At 38.8% G+C, this 18,723-nt stretch overlaps 1 protein-coding gene across 1 annotated transcript in view; it reads left to right on the top strand.

Moving 5' to 3' along the window:
• Positions 1 to 18,723, top strand: part of SLC9C2 (solute carrier family 9 member C2 (putative)) — a 97,101-nt gene that overhangs the window by 62,461 nt on the left and 15,917 nt on the right. Inside the window, exons 16-21 of the mRNA XM_027565365.1 lie at positions 597 to 785; positions 4,545 to 4,694; positions 5,420 to 5,471; positions 7,209 to 7,357; positions 9,369 to 9,494; positions 15,489 to 15,587. Coding sequence (XP_027421166.1) covers positions 597 to 785; positions 4,545 to 4,694; positions 5,420 to 5,471; positions 7,209 to 7,357; positions 9,369 to 9,494; positions 15,489 to 15,587 — 765 coding nt within the window. The remainder of the gene's footprint in view (positions 1 to 596; positions 786 to 4,544; positions 4,695 to 5,419; positions 5,472 to 7,208; positions 7,358 to 9,368; positions 9,495 to 15,488; positions 15,588 to 18,723) is intronic.

Here is an 18,723-nt window from a genome sequence, read left to right as displayed (position 1 = left end):
AGTTGATAGGATTATGGAATTTTAGTACTCTTTTTGAGTTTTCTGAGTGAAATCAGTATAATAGTCACAGTCTTGAATATCAGATAAGAGAAGTATCATAAAAGTGGAGAGAATCTCGAAGATCAGAAAAAAGAGAATTGAAAATCTAGGCATTTGATGTTTTCCTCAAATACTCCTTGTAACAATACAAAGAATAAATAAACGAATAAAAGAAAAATAGGTTGCTAGGTTCTTATCTTGATGTAAGATGAAGACCACTTTTTAGGATAAATGCTTCAAAGATGATTTATCAGCATACTGTTTCATACTTTAATTATAATTAATAGTGTTTCAGTGAATTAATTCACTATTTTTCATTGTTTTTCTTTCGTGTTCCAGATTCATAATAGATTATATATATTTTAAATCAAATTATACCCTTTGATGTCAGACATTTATAAGGATTTTTTTGAATTTCAAATGAATGACTTAAAACCCAGCTTTTGGAATGTAATGCATTTGTAGTTGAGCATTTAACTGTTAATTTTTAAGAGTCCCTCTCCCCACCTTTGTATACTGCTATGAAATGATGTATGTTCTATATGTTTTCTAAACAGATAATAATTTTGAAAAGGAAATACTTTCATCAGCACTGGAATACTTTGGAATTTTTTATTGTGCTTATTGGAATTGTTGATATATTTTGTATATACTTTGTGAGACTGAGACCAGACAACTTGATTCTTATTCAGTTTACAGTAATAATAGGTTATTTAAGAATAATTAGATTTCTTCCTCTTCTCAAGGTAAAACTTCACATTAAAAAAATTTTTTTTCTATACTATTTGTCAACTGAATTAAGAAAACTCATTATTTTAGAAGAAATGAGGGAGGGAGCTGTCTTTTCTCCTGGAACCCTCTCCCCACAGGTATCTGCTTGGTTCACCCTCTCACTCGTTCAAGTCACTGCTCAACTCTCACCTTCTCATGGAGAAGGCCTTCCCTGACCATACTACGTAAAATGGCAACCTGCCCTCCATACTCCCAGCTTTCCACCCCATCTCCCTGGTCCCTCTTCATTTGCTTAATTTGTTTCTGCATAGCATTTACCACCTTTTTACTATATGTTGCATGTATTTTCCATGAGGTAATGGTCTTTGTTTTGGTTACTGATGTAACCTAGAATGACACCTAGTATATGAAAGTGAAAGTGTTAGTCGCTCAGTTGTGTCCGATTCTTTGCGTTCCCATGGACTGTAGCCCACCAGGCTCCTCTCTCCATGGGATTCTTCAGGCAAGAACACTAGAGTGGGTTGCCATTTCCTGCTCCAGAAGATCTTCCCGACACAGGGATGAAACCTGTGTCTCTTACGTCTCCTGCACTGGCAGGCAGGTTCTTTACCACTCATGCCACCTGTGTAAGTCCTTACTAAATCATGTACTGAATGAATAAATGAAAATGATAGCTCCACTTGAAGCAGGATAACCTGGAAACTAGTTCTCCAGGTTTTAGTAAAATTTGCTCATAAAGCCATAACTGTGCAGAAACATAAAATATTTACTCTACAGTACACACTACTTCCTTAGCCTACTGCCTATGAAGTTCAGTTTTACTGTGGCCTTCAATCGCCTTCAGTTCAGTTCAGTTCAGTCGCTCAGTCGTGTCTGACTCTTTGTGACCCCATGAATTGCAGCACACCAGGCCTCCCTGTCCAGCACCAACTCCCGGAGTTCACTCAGACTCACATCCATCAAGTCAGTGATGCCATCCAGCCATCTCATCCTCTGTTGTCCCCTTCTCCTCCTGCCCCCAATCCCTCCCAGCATCAGGGTCTTTTCCAATGAGTCAACTCTTCGCATGAGGTGGCCAAAGTACTGGAGTTTCAGCTTTAGCATCATTCCTTCCAAAGAACACCCAGGACTGATCTCCTTCAGAATGGACTGGTTGGATCTCCTTGCAGTCCAGGGGACTCTCAAGAGTCTTCTCCAACACCACAGTTCAAAAGCATCAATTCTTCGGTGTTCAGCATTCTTTGCAGTCCAACTCTCACATCCATACATGACTACTTAACAATGACCATGTCTTCATTTCTTCTTTTCGTGGCTCTCATTTTGATTCTGAAAGTAGATCTTCAGATTTTTAACTCTCAGTTCTTAAACTTCCTTTCTCTCTTTCCAATGGAGTTGCATGATATTAATATAGGCTTTTAACTTGGGAGTTTCAGATGAGTTCTCTTGCCACTCCATGTTTTTGAGTCGCTTAATTCTTATTAGGGAGCTTCTATGGTGGCTCAGTGGTAAAGAATGTGCCCGCTAAAGCAGGAGATGCAGATCCCATCCCTGGGTCAGGAAGATCCCTTGGAGAAGAAAATGGCAACCTATTCCAGTATTCTTGCCTAGGAAATCCCATGGACAGAGCAGCCTAGCTACAGTTCATGGGATCGCCAAAGAGTCAGACGTGACTTAGTGAATAAACAACAATTCTTACTACATTAAATAAATCTATTAGTATGTATTGAAGATATATAAACTTAATATTAAAAAATATTGCTCTAAACCCTGACGGTGAAAGGCAGACATTAGAATCCTCCACCTGGTCCCTATTTGCCAAGAAATTTAATAGTTGTCTTAGGTAGAATTGTCTGAATTCCCAGACCTGTGCTTACTGACTTTCCTTTTTTTGTTCCTTCCTTTATTCTATATTAAGTGTTATATACTTAGGGCTTTCTTGGTGGCTCAGTCAGTAAAGAATCTGCCTGCAATGCAGGACACCACCTGCAGTGCAGGAGACTCGGGTTCTATTCCTGAGTTGGGAAGATCCCCTGTAGAAGGAAATTTCAACTCACTCCAGTATTCTTGTCTGGAAAATCCCATGGACAGAGGAGCCTGGTGGGCTATAGTCCATGGGGTTGCAAGAGTCGGACATGACTTCGTGACTAAAACAGCACTATATATATATACTTAATATAGAATAGAAATGAAGTATGTTACCATTCTTTAATATTCATAAGAATGACTTTAATAGTTATATACATAAAACCTGCTTCAGGGGTAATTTTGATTATTTATTATTTTTTCCTTATGAGCTGAGTTTAGAACAAAGTGCCCACATAGGGTATAATCTCATTATAATACAAAGTATTCTAGGATATGTAGGGTGAGGTTAAGTCTTAATATAGAAGGTAGAGGCTTTCATAAGTAATCAGTTTTTACACTGGGATCTTATGCAGATGAATGTAAAATAAGTATTTTAGAAGGGATACTTTGCAAAAAGTCTCTCTGAGTGAAATAAAGATTTAAAGATGTATTAGTACAGAAGTCAACCCTGTTTACAGTGTGAACCATTTGCTATTTCTGTTCAGCGTGCTCTGACAAATCCCAGTGGAATGCAGTTAAGTAAATATAATCATGAGTAGCTTTTTTTTTTTTTTTTTAAACTGAGCACTTACTGTGTTCTAGGATCTGTGCAGACCACTTTACATACGTATCTAGTTAAATTGTTACAATACTGGGAAGTAGGTGTCCCCGCTGTACCAAGTTAGGTGTCCTGGTAGCCAGTCTTAGCACAGTGAGGCTTCCAAAAAAAGCAAATCTGTAACCTGGAAGAATATTGAAGAACTTTACTTTAGATCAGCCAGTGCATCATGGAATAAAACTTCATATTAAAAAAATCCTCTTCAATATGTCCCCTTCTCCCCAGTTTCACAACCAAAATAACAGTTTAAGAAAAGCTCTGCTTTCTCTGCTCGTGTGATTCCTTCGCTGTGATGTTCTTTTCCTGATCACGTCTTCCCCTTGTATTACTTGGCCCCTCACCTCCCTGCCTGTACTCTGTTGTGCCTCTGTGATTGACTGCATTGCTTGTGAGGGGCAGCTCCTCGGGAATCCTGGTACTTAGGTGTTATCATCCTCATTGAACAGATGAGGACGCTGAGTCCTTGGAGTCCCTAGGTAACTTGTTCAAGGTCACAGCACTGTGAGTAGCAGAGAGCTGGTATTTGAACTCAGGGAGGTTCTTATTTAAAAATCCCACTCCCTTTAGTCACTATACTCTCCTGCTTCAGCTTGTCATTTGAGAAATTTAGAGTTAAGGAGAATCTCAGATTACCCTAAATTCCTTATCTTGCAAGTGAAGAAACTGAGGTGTAGAGAGATTTATTCTGTTGGTAACTACTGTCCAGGTTATTGGGGTGACCTGTCTTGTCTTCTGAAAACTGGGAGTATGGAAAATAAGGGAAGAGGCAGTGAGTGGTAAGCACTTCGCCTTAAAGCTACAGAACCAGTTATTCATTGAGCTTTCTTTTCTTTAGAGAGGGGCTCTCAAACTTGAGTGTACATAGAAACACCTGGGAGACTTGTTAAAGCATTGATCTGGGGGCCTGTCCCCAGCATTTCTGATTCAGCAGGTCTGGAGTGGGGCCTGAGAATTTGTGTTTCAGCAGTGGATGTTTCAGTATTTGTATTCTAACAAGCTTGTTAGAAATGGCATGTTGAGAACATCTGCCTGAGAGGGTGCCTTTCCTCATCAAATTTTCGTTTGTTTTTTTTTCTCTCCATTGTTCCAGATAATAATACCACTGCTGATAAATATTGTAGATGTGCAGATCAAAAAGCGCCTCAGCTTGACATATAGTATTACAAAAGGCTATGTCAAAAGTCTAGAGGATACCAAGTTTTTAATAAGACAGATTTCTAGCCGAAAGTCAATAGATCAGGTGAGAGACAAGTACTGGTCATTTGGGAAAAACATCCCTTAGGTGTATTGATTTAATTTAAGACCATTTCTGCATGTATTTGACTCAAAAGATAAATTATGTTAAGTGAAAGGGATTCAGTTGTTTATTATGTGATACGAGGTGCTGCAGAGAACAGTTTCTGTTCTTTAAATTTCAGCTCTGATTATCAAACTTCAAGAAGACTCAAAGCTCAAGAGCATGCCTTGGCCATGGTGGGAAGTTAACAAGTAACAATTGTATGATAGAACAGAGATTGTTTAGCCCAGAGTGGAGCTATTTCTTCAGTTATGTCAGGAGTTATCTGTAGGAAACATGACCTACCTGACACCATATTTTTCATTATTCCACTTGTTTTTGCACTCCCAGTAGATTGGCTCTCCAATTGGCTGCTCTGTTTGACATCCTCTAGTGGGGTGCTATCTCTGAGGATTCTCTTTGGCACACAATGAAGTGCACACTAGTCTTTTCTGAGAAATATTAGATGCAATACTTATGTACTTATGTAAGCTACTACACAGCATTCATTGCACTATGAGAGTGAGCCTGGGAAAAGCAGGTGAATTTACAAAGAGAGAAGAATTAAATATCTCCCCCAAATGATAATTAAGTGAGATTTTTCTACCATCCTTTTTTTCCCTCAAATTTTAAAGCCAGTAATGTACTTGGTATAATTAGAAATTAATACATTTCTTAATTTGTCACAGAAATTATATGAAATTTTGGAAACCAACAAACGAGATGCTGTCAAAGAACTAGGTAAGTAGTTGGGATATCTAATTTCCTGAAATCACATCTTATCATCCCATAATTTAACCAAAGGAAGACAAATTCATGCTTTGATTCAATCACAGACTCATTCATTTATTCATTCAATAAGCATTTATTGAACATATATAATAGGCCAGATGTACATAAAATTCACATCCTGGTGGGAGGTGTGAGCATATCAAGAGATAATTGCAGAAAGTTAGAGGAGTTCTGTTATTTGCTATGGGAGCATAAAAGCAAGAATGGAAAGTGCAGAAAGTGTGTTAAGGTGGCAAGATCGTATTCCTTAAGGTTGTAAGAAAAAGACACACAAAGGATTACCTATGACAGAGAGTGTTGTTTTTGTTTCGCCCTACTTTGTTTGCAGGGGTACTCAAACAAAGTGAGTTTGTGAGGGATGAAGTTTTTTGAGCATCTACTGCCACTCTGCTTGGGTTGAAACATTCAGGGGAGCCCTAGGATTTTGTACAAAACTTCTTAGATCTGCTTTCCTCATAAAGGGGCTGTGGGCCAGGCTCTCAGTGTTTGCCAGAATATAGTTCCTGGTAGAGAGCCTGGCACCTGGTATGCCCTTAACAAATGGATGTTACTGTAAAAGAAAGAAAGCAAAGCCCCTTTGTTTTTATAACCGCATTGTAAGATGCCATATGGATTTATGAGGATCACACTTACCTTAACAAGACTGAAAAAGCATGGTCTAATGAATGAAATTATAAATTTGGAGACAGTAGGTCAGAATATTTTGTCACCGTCTCAGAAAATCCAGGATCCATTGTTTCCATTCACATATTAGGCGGGTTTTTATTTCCATGCTTTTAAAGGTCAGGGGCCTAGTAGCTGCTGTCTTATGTTTTAGGTCAGTATGGAATATTACACAGTGTTCTTGATTCAGTCATGTGAAAGAGTGCCTGTTTCTGTATTGTTACTGCAACCTACTATTGAATGCTAATTATGTCAGGAATTGTGTTAATGGATTTATATGCATTATTTCGCTTGATCTTTATAACTACTCCATGAAGCAAATATTATTATCATCTTCATTTATAGATAATGAAACTGAGGCTTAGAAAATTTAACTCCCCTGAGGTCCTATGGCTGGTAAGAGGTGAGCTAGATCTCACACCAGGTGAGATCTCCTGTGCTCTCCACCATGCTGTCCTTCATTTCACTGCTCAGCTTATTTCAGTTCAGAAATGACTGAGTCCCTTCCAGATGTCAGGCATTGTGCTCAAGATTAGTATTACAAGGATGAAACAGATGGATTTTAAGCCTTGACTCCCGGTTCATCTCATGACTTCTCATGCTCATTGAAGAGGAAAAAATATGCAGTTTGATTTCAGAAAGACCCACCAGTGCAAGTCCAGGGACACTTTCAGTCATTTATTCATCCAACCAATAAGAATTACACAATACGAAGGATGAGACAAATAAGGAAGAATGATAATACTACCACGTAATGAGTTCTGTAATGAAGATATGTAGGAGATACCTTGAGAAAAAGATGGAGTGAAGTTCTCTTAACTGGTGAAGGAAGGCTTTTTTCAATTTTCTCATCTATAAAATGGAGATGAAAATAACTGTAGTCCTACTGGCCTCACAAGTTCTATACAAAACAGGAATGAAAAGATATTGAGTAAATACTTTGGAAATTATAAACTTATGCAAATATTTGTTACTATTGTGGTTATTGAATTTCTTGCTTACTGATACTTTTATTTGCTTCAGGACTCATAGAGCATGAGGGTCGTGATGTTGTCATTGCTTTGAAGACCAAGCAGGCAATCCGGAATGTGATTGCTAAAGCTCTGAAAAGCCTCACCTTCCTTTCGTCAAGAGGCATTATTGATAAATATGAGAGTGTTGAGATGAATAAGGTAAGTAAGCAGTTTCCCATACTACTTGATTCCTAGGGAGATTGGGAAAAGGGTGAGTCAGGACAGTTGTTAACTCTGTAGTTGTTTAAGTCTTTGTTAATGCCAGTGGCAACTAGTGCCATTGCTACCTCTTTCCCTCTATGTCTAAACCACTTAGTTTTTCAGAACCAACCTGAGCTAGGTTTCACAAAGAAATGGAGCATTTATCATGAGGACACAGAGTATCTTACAGACCTCATGGTAACCAGACCACACAGCCAGGCCTCAGAAAGGGACTTGAGCAGTGACCTAGAAAGCGTTCAGCTTCTCCATTTCCTATTAGGGTTGCCCTCTGTGGCATCTTCTTTTGGCTCTCTCTTACAAACTCATTAGATTTTTCTGCTTCTCTATCCACTGGTGAAATATCTACAGTCCAGTCCCAGTAACTGTAGCAAGGAAAGTGGTAATTACATAATGTTAACATAGGTGGGAGGGGACCCACGTGTGTGTGTGTGTGTGTGTGTGTACGCGGACATCAGGGAGGGAAGAGTTTGAGAGGAACAGGGGAGACACCCTAAGTGGTTGGCTGATAAATGGACTTGGAAAAATTACAAATTTGCAAAAAATTAAGACCATAAGAGGAAAAAATGTTTAATATTTAATTCTACCAGGCTATCACATCCACTGTCTAGACTGCGAATTGTGCAAACAGTAATGCTTTTTTCTCTCCTGTACAAGGAGGGTCTTATCTACTTCATAGCATAAAGAAGAAAAATAAAAGTTCTGGTCCCACATTCTGCCTGTGTTTCCAATGATAAGCTGTTCCTGGGTGTCACATGCTTATTCTTGTCCCTGGCACTTTTCAGCCACATGTCACCTGGGCTGTGCTTCAGGACATTCTCTGAACATAGTCCTCTCTCCATGGCCCTGGCAGGGAAGTGGGCAAGGGACAGGCCAGCTTTTCCTGTTTTAACTCTGCCTCATTAGTCTCTATAAGGTCATGGCACAGGACTAAATGGGAATATGATTTTTCCTTAGTGTCTGTCAGAGGGACGAGAAGGGCCACTTTTTAGTTTTCTTCAAGTTCCACCTCTGTTCATGTTGTGTTTTTTTCTATTTTCCCTTTATTACTTTTAAGATTGTATAACGTTCAATTGAATGATTGATACCCATTAGTTAAATAAACAATAGCCTTTATGAAGAGAGAGACTTATTTTTTCCTATAGGTTTATTTAGAAAGGTAATGGACAAATCAATCATTCAACAGTTATTTGTTGAATGCCTATTAATTAATTGCCTAATTGTTGGCTGAAGACGTATAATTATCAATCCCAGGTTGTAAGGAGCTAGATAAGTCTAACCAGTTTGGCTGAGTAAATATATGTTGAATACTTACTATGTCCCATGACTCTTGAGGAGACTTGGATACTTAATGAGTACAACATTGATTCCAAAGTCCATGGACACTCTTCCTCTTTTTTTCATTTAGTCATTTATCTAGGCAATCAACAAAAGTTACATATCACAGATAAGTAAACATAATAATACTACAATGTAATGAGTTCCGTAAGGGAGATTTGTAAGAGATACACTGGGAATAAGTCAAGTAAGCGATTACCTCTTACTTGGGGAAGTCAGAGAAGACTTCTGAAAGGCCACAAAACTAGAACCTTATCCTCCAAAACTAGAAGAATGTAGAGAAGCAACTCACTCACATGAAAAAAGAATTTGAGAGAATGTGGCATTAAATCATATAGTAATCAACAGTTAAGTTTGAGACTAAGACAGGGTAGAATATAGCTATTAATTGGATTATAAAAAGGATAAATTCAATATGAGTTAATATACTAGTGAAAATAGTAAGTGGAGAAAAAGAATCCCCCCCCCCCCCAAAAAAAAAAAAAATTAGAGGACAATTTAAAGAAGAAATGCTGTGCAAAACAGTATTTTATTTAAAATTTCCTTCATTTTTACCTGATGTCCCCTTTCTGTTACAGGATCTGATCACCATTATTTTGATTGTTTGTTTTAGGTACTTCTTGAAAAAATAAAGTCATTGAATAACTTTCCAATGGCAATCCCGCTCCCTACTCCTGACAAATATCTTCATAATATCATTTGGCTAGAAAATAAAGATGTTCTCATTGAATTCTTCAAGGTAAAGATTCTGTCTTATTTCTAGCTCATGTTCAATGATAATTATTTTTCATTCCCTAATATAAGAGTAATAATTAAAAGAAAAAAAAAAAAACGTATCCAAGGTAAGACTCCTGTAATGGGCAGTAAAGGATAAGTCAAAATGGAGGCCCAGCAAAACCAAGAAGAGTGGATTTCATTTTGAGCCTAAAGCACAAAGATTTTTTTTTTAATAATTGCTTATCTGCTTAGGATGATACGTTCTTTTAATACATTACCCAATTATTACCAGTCCCAGTCCCATCTTATTTTCTGATGAAGAGCCCCAGACTTCCAGATGCACACTCTGTAAAAGACTTTTTTAGATCAAGGGTCTCATATTTAAGTTACTTTGCAGGCCAGGCAGATAATATAAAAGTAAAACCATCTGGGTGTAATATAAATAGGGAACAGGACTGTAGTATATTCCAGAGTTCATGCTTTGTCTGAAGTCAGCTGAGTATTCCTACAGGAATGTGTACTCTTTCAATAGCTAGCTATTGAATAGCCTCTTTGAGCCAGAGAATGTTCTAGGTTTGGGGATATGGTGGTGAACAAAGTAAATAAATTCCTGCTTTCACTGACTTTATGTTATATGGATGGAGACGGACAATAAACATACCCATGCATAAATATATAGTCTGTCAGGTGGTGACAAATGCTACATGGAGAAAAGGTGAAAAAGGAGAATATAGGTAGGCAGCTCTTTTATACGGATGGTTAGAGAAGACTGCTCTAGTACCTTTCCTCTGGACAGAGATCTGAAATAAGTGAGCGAATACACCATTTTGATACCTGGGAGAAGGTAGATGCAGTGCCCTGAGGTGGATATGCTTGCTGTGTTCAAGTCGCTGAAGTCGCTGAGTCGTGTCCAACTCTTTGTGACTCCATGGACTGTAGCCCGCCAGGCTCCTTTGTCCATGGGACTTTCTAGGCAAGAATACTGGAGTGGTTTGCCATTTCCTTCTCCAGGAGATCTTCCTGAACCAGGGATCAAACCCTGGTCTCCTGCACTGCAGGCAGACTCTTTACTGATGGAGCCACCAGGGAAGCCCTGACTGCTCTGTTCAAGGAACATCACAAAGGCCCCTGTGGAAGGACCAGTGCTGGAGGGAGGAGATGAAGACTAAGCATTTGTGGCAAGCTTGAGTTTGTAGAACTTTGTAGGTCATTCTTAGGACGTTGGCTTTTACTGAGAATTAAGTGGAAACATGTTGAAAGGTTTTGAAGAGAGAAGTGACATGATCTAACTTACACTTAAAAATGATCATCTGCTGATGTGTTAAGGATAGGCTGTAGGGGGTCAAGGGCAAGCCAGGGCATCCAGGTAGGATGTGATTATGATAATGTAGGCAAGAGATGATAGTGACTTGGATGAGTGAAAGTGATGAGAAGAGTTCAGACTCAATAGGCTTTGAAGAGACAGCATATAAATGTTGATGGAGTGAGTGCTAGAGAGAGAAAGAATAACTTCTAGAATTTTAGGCTGAAATAGAAAATAATCTGAAAATGGATTAGCCCTTTATTTAGATGGAGAAGAGAAGATTTATATAGGGCAGGAGCTGGGCAAGAGTTGGATTCTGAATAGGTTAAATTTGAGAAGGCTATTAGACATCCAAGTGGAGCTGTTGAGTAGGCAGTTAGATACATGGCTAGAATGTAGGTGGGAGGACAAATTGGAGAAAGCCATTTTGGAGTTGTCAGCATAGAGATAATATTTAAGGCCTTGAAACTTGATAACTCAAGGAATTGTTATGAACATCCAAGGGTTGAGTTGTGAGCTATGTATCAGATTGATGGTTGCCAGAGGAGGGGAGTGGAAGCTGGGTAAATTAGACAGGTGGGTTAAAGGGTACAAACTTCCAAGTTACAAGATAGAAAATTACTAGGTATACAACATGATGACTATAGTTATATAGTCATATATGTACAGTATATTTGAAAGCTCTAGGAGTGTAGAATCTAAAAGTTCTTGTCACATGGAAAAAATTTTTTATAACTATATGAAGTGATATATGTTAACTAAACTTATTGTGATAGTCATTTTGCAATATGTGCATGTCAAGTCATCATGCTGTATACCTTACACTTATATTGTGTGTGTGTGTGTGTGTGTGTGTGTACTCAGTCACTCAGTTGTGTCTGACTCTTCTCAGCCCTATGGACTGTAGCCCGCCAGGTTCCTCTCTCCACTGTATTTTCCCTGGCAAGAATACTGGAGAGGGTTGCCATTTCCTCTTTCAGGGGACCTTCCTGACCCAGGGATTGAACCTGTGTCTCTGGCATTGCAGGTGGACTCTTTACTGCTGAGTAGTTCTGTCTCAGTAAAGCTGGAAAAGAAGAATTGAGGAGTTATCCATCAAATAGGAGAAAAAAAAAAAGAATGGTGTCCCATAGCTAAGTGAAGAAAGTATTTCAAGAAGGAGAAAGTGATCAACTATGTCATATGAGGCTGAGAGATCACATAAGATGAAGTCTGAAAATTGACTATTAGATTTAATAATGTAAAAGTCAAATTTTTAAAGGAGAATCCATACATCTGTATTTTTATGTGAATTTTAAAACTTGGCAACCAATTCAGAATTTTAAAGATACTTTGCAAGCCAAACAAAATACATCTGTGGACTGGATATGACTCATGGACTACCAGTTTGTGGTTTTAGTTTTAAATGGCTATTATATGAGTGAAAGTCACTCAGTCATGTCTGACTCTGCGACCCCATGGACTATAGAGTCCATGCCTTTTCCAGGGGATCTTCCAACCCAGGGATCGAACCCAGGTCTCCCACATTGCAGGTGGATTCTTTACCAGCTGAGCCACAAGGGAAGCCCAAGAATACTGGAGTGGGTAGCCTATCCTTTCTCCAGCAGATTTTCCCGATACAGGAATCGAACTGGGGTCTGCTGCATTGCAGGTGGATTCTTTACCAACTGAGCTATCAGAGAAGCCCTGATAATTATATGAATTATATCATAGTTATATGAATTATATGAATAATAACTTTCATCAACTTGTTGGAATCAGGAAAACTCTGTGACAAAGAGTGGTACTTGTTTTACTGTAAATTTGGTTGTACTCTACCTTGTGATCTAGACATGGAGATATATGTCATCTGTTTAACTATAATGAGGGAACATTTTCCTTGTTTTCTATGAAGAGAGCAGTCATAAGAGGGTTTTACTGAGCTTTGAAGATCTGATTTCATTTAGGCCATACTAGTGTTTACTTCATGCCAGAAATTTTTGAATTTTACTTTTGAAATTAATTTCAAATTTAATTAAATTAAGACTTTTATGGTTGAAAGTAACAAAGTCCTATCTCAACTAGTTTAAGCAAGAGGGGCTCTTACTAACAATATATTGCAGTGGTATATGAGAAGAAAAGGGCAGCAGGGAATGGATAGATAGCATCACCCACTCAACGGACATGAATCTGAGCAAACCCTGGATGATAGTGAAGGACAGGAAAGCCTGGCATGCTGCAGTCCATGGGGTTGCAAAGAGTGAGACATGACTTAGCCACTGAACAACAGACACCAAGAAACAGTTGACAGACTAACCCTGAACAGGGTGGGAATCAGGCCAGCTCTGGAATGTCAGTGGTAGGAATTTGTGGACTCTTCCTTTAGCACATGGCTATGATGACCCAGTTCTCACTCCCAGGCTCTTTGTCCTTTAGTTCAAATTCTTGAGAGACAAATCCAACTAGCTTAGCTTGAATCAAACGTCCAGCTTTGGGGAGTACAAGTGTGACTGTGAGAAGTGGGAAACCTAATGGGCAGGGGCCACTGAAGGTAGTCTGGGGAATAGAGGGTGGGAGGTGAGGGATGGTCTTGGACTGGGAAGAAGGTATCTAAGGGGTGTTGATTACAATCTGCATCCTCTTCAGTTTTTTTAAATATCCAAGTTTAAATTCGAATTTGGTTCTTTATAGGTAATGCTCTCACAAGTATAATTAACTGACCATCCTTCAGTGAATGGGGGAGGAATAGGAAAAACAATGGGTAGGAACTCCATAAATTAATGATTTCCATACACCTGAGATGAATCTATAACCAGGGCACAAGCTTCCTCCACTCCTTCACCTGCCATGCCTAAGCAAAGCTGTCAGACTCTCTCCACCCCCTTTCAGACATGACTCACTCTTTTTTAAAAAATGTTTATTTATTTTTAGTGGTGCTGGGTCTTCACTGCTGTGTGGATTTTCTCTAGGTCCGGAGAGCAGGGGCTACTCTTCATTGCAGTGCTGGGGCTTCTCATTGCGGTGGCTTCTCTTGTTGCGGAGCACAGGCTGGAGAGCACACGGGCTTCAGTAGTTGCTGCACATGGGCTTGCTAGTTGCGGCTCTCCAGCTCTAAAATGGTTCACTCATTAAGTGGCCCTTTTCCTTAATATGTTGGTTATTGGTAGCCACTTAGGTCAGATTTCACTGGGGTAAAAAAAAATGTGATGAATTGGGAGCACATGAACATCATTCTCGTTAGGGTTAGCCCAGGGAATGCATGGAAAGATCCATATAGCAAACAAAAGAAACATCCCCTTATTATAGATGGTAATTTTAATCTTGGTCTCTATCACAGCAGCAACGGTTAATTTTCACTACTCCTTCCTCCTTTCATCCTTCAACTGTTGTGGTTAATTAAAAATGTAATAGTATATGAGGATAAGCCTAAAGACAACAATTGAAAATAAAAAAGATCTGAATAATACATAAACTGGATAATTGGCTTTAGGCCAGCTTTTAAAAAAAATATTGTGAAGTCATCCACGTTTATTTCAACACTGTAAAATAATTCAGAAGTAAAAAGTGATATCCTTTCACTCCCCACCCTACACTAAGTGACAACTACTATGAATGATTTAAAAATATGTTTCCTCCACATCTTTGTAAAATGCAAACGTGTCACTGTAAGTCTCCTGTTAGAAACCCTTCAGTGACTACCCCCTGGTTTTGGGAAAAGCTCAAACTTAAAAATTTATTTGGATGTGTCAGATCTTATGTGGCACATGAGATCCTCATCGCTTCATATGGGATCTTTCCTTGCAGTGCGTAGACTCTCTAGTTGTGGCTCACGGATTATGAGGTTGTGGTGCCCGGGCTCCACAGTGTGCGGGCTTTTACTGTGCATGCGAGCCCCTTGGAGACCTGGCTCCGACTCACCTCTCCAGTCCTGCCTCCACCCGGACTCCAGGCACTTCTGCCTTTTCCTCCGTTAAAAAACACCAAAAAATTATACTTTGTGATTTTGTTACTATAAAGATGACTATATTAGCATTAGATACTTTAGTATTAAGACATTTTACTCTACCTAAAAGTTGTCTTATTTTCTTCTGATTTTAAAAGAAACTAAAGCATTGCTGTGAATCCCTAAAAGTACTGTGAACTCTGGACACTGTGCCTATTGATGCCTAATGGATAGCTCCACCCTGGTCTCCATCCCTCCCTGCCTGAGATGTATTGAATCTTCTGTGTTACCCCACAATGCAGTTATTCTATTTGCTAATGGGTCTTTGCATAAACTGAAACCTCTGCCCTGAATGGTCTTCAGTTCATGGTATCCTGGCTGTCTTGTTACTCTTCCTTCAGGTCTCAGTTTAGCTGTTCCTTCCCTAGACACCCAAGTCAGGGTTTCTGTGGCCTTTCTGAATTTGTTTCCCAGAGTGCTCCGCCCCTGTCTCCTTGACCATAATTATTATACTTTATTGTAAACATTTATCCAACCTAGCATTTATTGGGTGTTTCTGCCAGTCACTCTGCTAGGTCCTAAGCACAAAGTCTGCAGTTTGCATACTTGTCCCTTTTTTCCCTAAAAATTAATGAGGTTTGTCAAAACATTATAACTCATTAACAAACCAAAGAATATAGTTTGTTTTTATGCTACATTTTAGCTTTAAAATCTCATTTCTCTTTAGAGAAATAGATTATGAAGATTTGTGTTGATTCTTTTTCTTTCCTTTCCTGTTTCTTTTCTTTCAGGAAAGAGCTAAACTTGCCTATTTTGACTATGGAGATGTCATTTGTAAAGAAGGTGAAATGCCACAAGGAATCTACTTGATTATTTCAGGAATGGCAATCGTAAGGAACTATTTATTCTTTACTAAAAATGTGTCTTGAAATTTTTAATTATCACATAAGGAGAAATTTAGGAACCAAGAAAATTTCAAATTTTTAACATAATTTCTTTTCAAATGAAACCATTTCTGTTTGGAGCTAACACAACAGCTGAGAGATAATTATAACACCCACCATCTGAAAGGTGCTTCCCATCTTACAAAATGCTTTCATAATTATTACTTATTCTTCACAACAATCCTGGCAGGGACAGTCTTTTCTGTGATGGTCATATAAGGAACCCAGTACTTGGAGTGGTTGGGTTACTCATCTAAAGGAAATGAGAGTCAAGGTTGAGGAAATAGACCGCAATGTCACTTTCTCCCAGAGGTCAAATAGGGATGAAGAACATACCATTTTTAACTAATAGGAGGTCTTTGTAATCAGTAAGAGTGATAGGGACAAGAATCCTTTAGAAACTGAATACCATTAGCTGGATCCATGGGTGAGCCCCAGCTATGACAACATAATTAATAGATCCTATATGACAGTTACAAGTGACAAACACTTATTATTAGTGCAAATAATATATTTGGCTTTATATTTTTAGAACGAGTGTTTCAGACCTTAAAAAAACCAAAGTTAATCATGGAAATAAACTATAATTATAAATACTAACACATGTATCAGTTCAGTTCAGCCGCTCAGTCGTGTCCGACTCTTGGCGACCCCATGAATCGCAGCACGCCAGGCCTCTCTGTCCATCACCAATTCCCGGAGTTCACTCAAACTCACGTCCGTCAAGTCAGTGATGTCATCCAGCCATCTCATCCTCTGTCGTCCCCTTCTCCTCCTGTCCCTAATCCCTCCCAGCATCAGAGTCTTTTCCAATAAGTCAGCTCTTTGCATCAGGTGGCCAAAGTACTGGAGTTTCAGCTTTAGCATCATTCCTTCCAAAGAAATCCCAGGGCTGATCTCCTTCAGAATGGACTGGTTGGATCTCCTTGCAGTCCAAGGGACTCTCAAGGGTCTTCTCCAACACCACAGTTCAAAAGCATCAATTCTTTGGCGCTCAGCCTTCTTCACAGTCCAACTCTCACATCCATACATGACCACTGGAAAAACCATAGCCTTGACTAGATGGACCTTTGTTGGCAAACTAATGTCTCTGCTTTTGAATATGCTATCTAGGTTGGTCATAACTTTCCTTCCAAGGAGTAATTGGAAGCAAAAATTTTAATTTCATGGCTTTAATTTCATGGTCTTTTAATTTCATGGCTGCAGTGACCATCTGCAGTGATTTTGGAGCCCAGAAAAATAAAGTCTGACACTATTTCCACTGTTTCGCCATCTATTTCCCATGAAGTGATGGGACCAGATGCCATGGTCTTCGTTTTCTGAATGTTGAGCTTTAGGCCAACTTTTTCACTCTCCACTTTCACCTTCATCAAGAGGCTTTTTAGTTCCTCTTCACTTTCTGCCATAAGGGTGGTGTCATCTGCATATCTGAGGTTATTGATATTTCTCCCAGCAATCTTGATTCCAGCTTGTGCTTCTTCCAGTCCAGTATTTCTCATGATGTACTCTGCGTATAAGTTAAATAAGCAGGGTGACAATATACAGCCTTGACGTACTCATTTTCCTATTTGGAACCAGTCTGTTGTTCCATGTCCAGTTCTAACTGTTGCTTCCTGACCTGCATACAGATTTCTCAAGAGGCAGGTCAGGTGGTCTGGTATTCCCATCTCTTTCAGAATTTTCCACAGTTTATTGTAACCCACACAGTCAAAGGCTTTGGCATAGTCAATAAAGAAGAAATAGATGTTCTTCTGGAACTCTCTTGCTTTTTCCATGATCCAGTGGATGTTGGCAATTTGATCTCTGGTCCTCTGCCTTTTCTAAAACCATCTTGAACATCAGGAAGTTCACGGTTCACGTATTGCTGAAGCCTGGCTTGGAGAATTTTGAGCATTACTTTACTAGCATGTGAGATGAGTGCAATTGTGTGGTCGTTTGAGCATTCTTTGGTATTGCCTTTCTTTGGGATTGGAATGAAAACTGACCTTTTCCAGTCCTGTGGCCACTGCTAAGTTTTCCAAATTTGCTGGCATATTGAGTGCAGCACTTTCACAGCATCATCTTTCAGGATTTGAAATAGCTCAACTGGTATAGCACTTATTAAGTGTCTGGCACTTTTCATTCATTCATTTACTCATTCATTCAACAAATATTTACTTCATTACTATTATGCAGTAGGCACGTTCATTCTAGGCATAGAACTGAGAAAACATAAAAAAGCCCTGTCTTCTTAGAAGTTAATTTCTTGTAGAAGCATAGAAGGAGATGGAACAATGGAAAAAATACCTAAGTTAAATATGTAATATGTTAGCAGTGACCAAGAGTTGAAGAGGCTAGTTCTAACATTTAAAAAGATGATCGAGAATGGCAATATGTTAAGACATTTTGTCCTTCTATCAACCTCATGAGAAAACTGACGGACAGAGAAATCAACTCATTTGTCCCTCTTCAGTCTTGATGACTACTTCCTTTTCTACTTTGAGGGCTCATGTGATTACATTGGAGCCCGCAGGATAATCCAGAATCATCTCTTTAAGTTTAGCTGATTAGTAACCTTAATTCTATCTGCAAAATCCCTTCACAGCAGTTCATAGATCAATGTTTGATTGAATAACAAAAAGATAGGAACCTTGGAAGGCCTTCTTTAAAATTCTGCTTGCCACAAATGTAATTATCTTTCCTTGGTTTGTAAAAAGCAGAACCATTCTTCTTTACTGTTAAGTCCCCTGCATACAGACCTTCAAGTTGCAAACTTTCAAAAATACGAGTATGTCCCTGTATGCCAGCTGTACTGCTGTACTTTTCAATATACTGTACTGTAAGCTTAAAAATGTTTTCTTTATTATTTGTGTTTGTTTTCATGCTTTATTTGTGTGAAAAGTATTATAAACCTATTACAGTATAGTACTGTATAACCAATTGTATTAGTTGGGCACCTAGGTTAACTTTGTTGGACTTACAAACATATTGGACTTAAGAACACACTTTCAGAATGGAATTTGTTTGTGTGTAGGGGACTTGTACTCAAAAGGCTTTTGGACTTCATTAAAAGTTAAATTAAAAAATGTCAGAGTTCTTTGGA

Source organism: Bos indicus x Bos taurus, chromosome 16 (genome assembly GCF_003369695.1).
Source record: "Bos indicus x Bos taurus breed Angus x Brahman F1 hybrid chromosome 16, Bos_hybrid_MaternalHap_v2.0, whole genome shotgun sequence".
NCBI classification, from domain to species: Eukaryota; Metazoa; Chordata; class Mammalia; order Artiodactyla; family Bovidae; genus Bos; species Bos indicus x Bos taurus.
The sequence above is the reverse complement of the archived record's forward strand: the minus strand, read 5'-3'. Positions and strand labels throughout refer to the sequence as shown.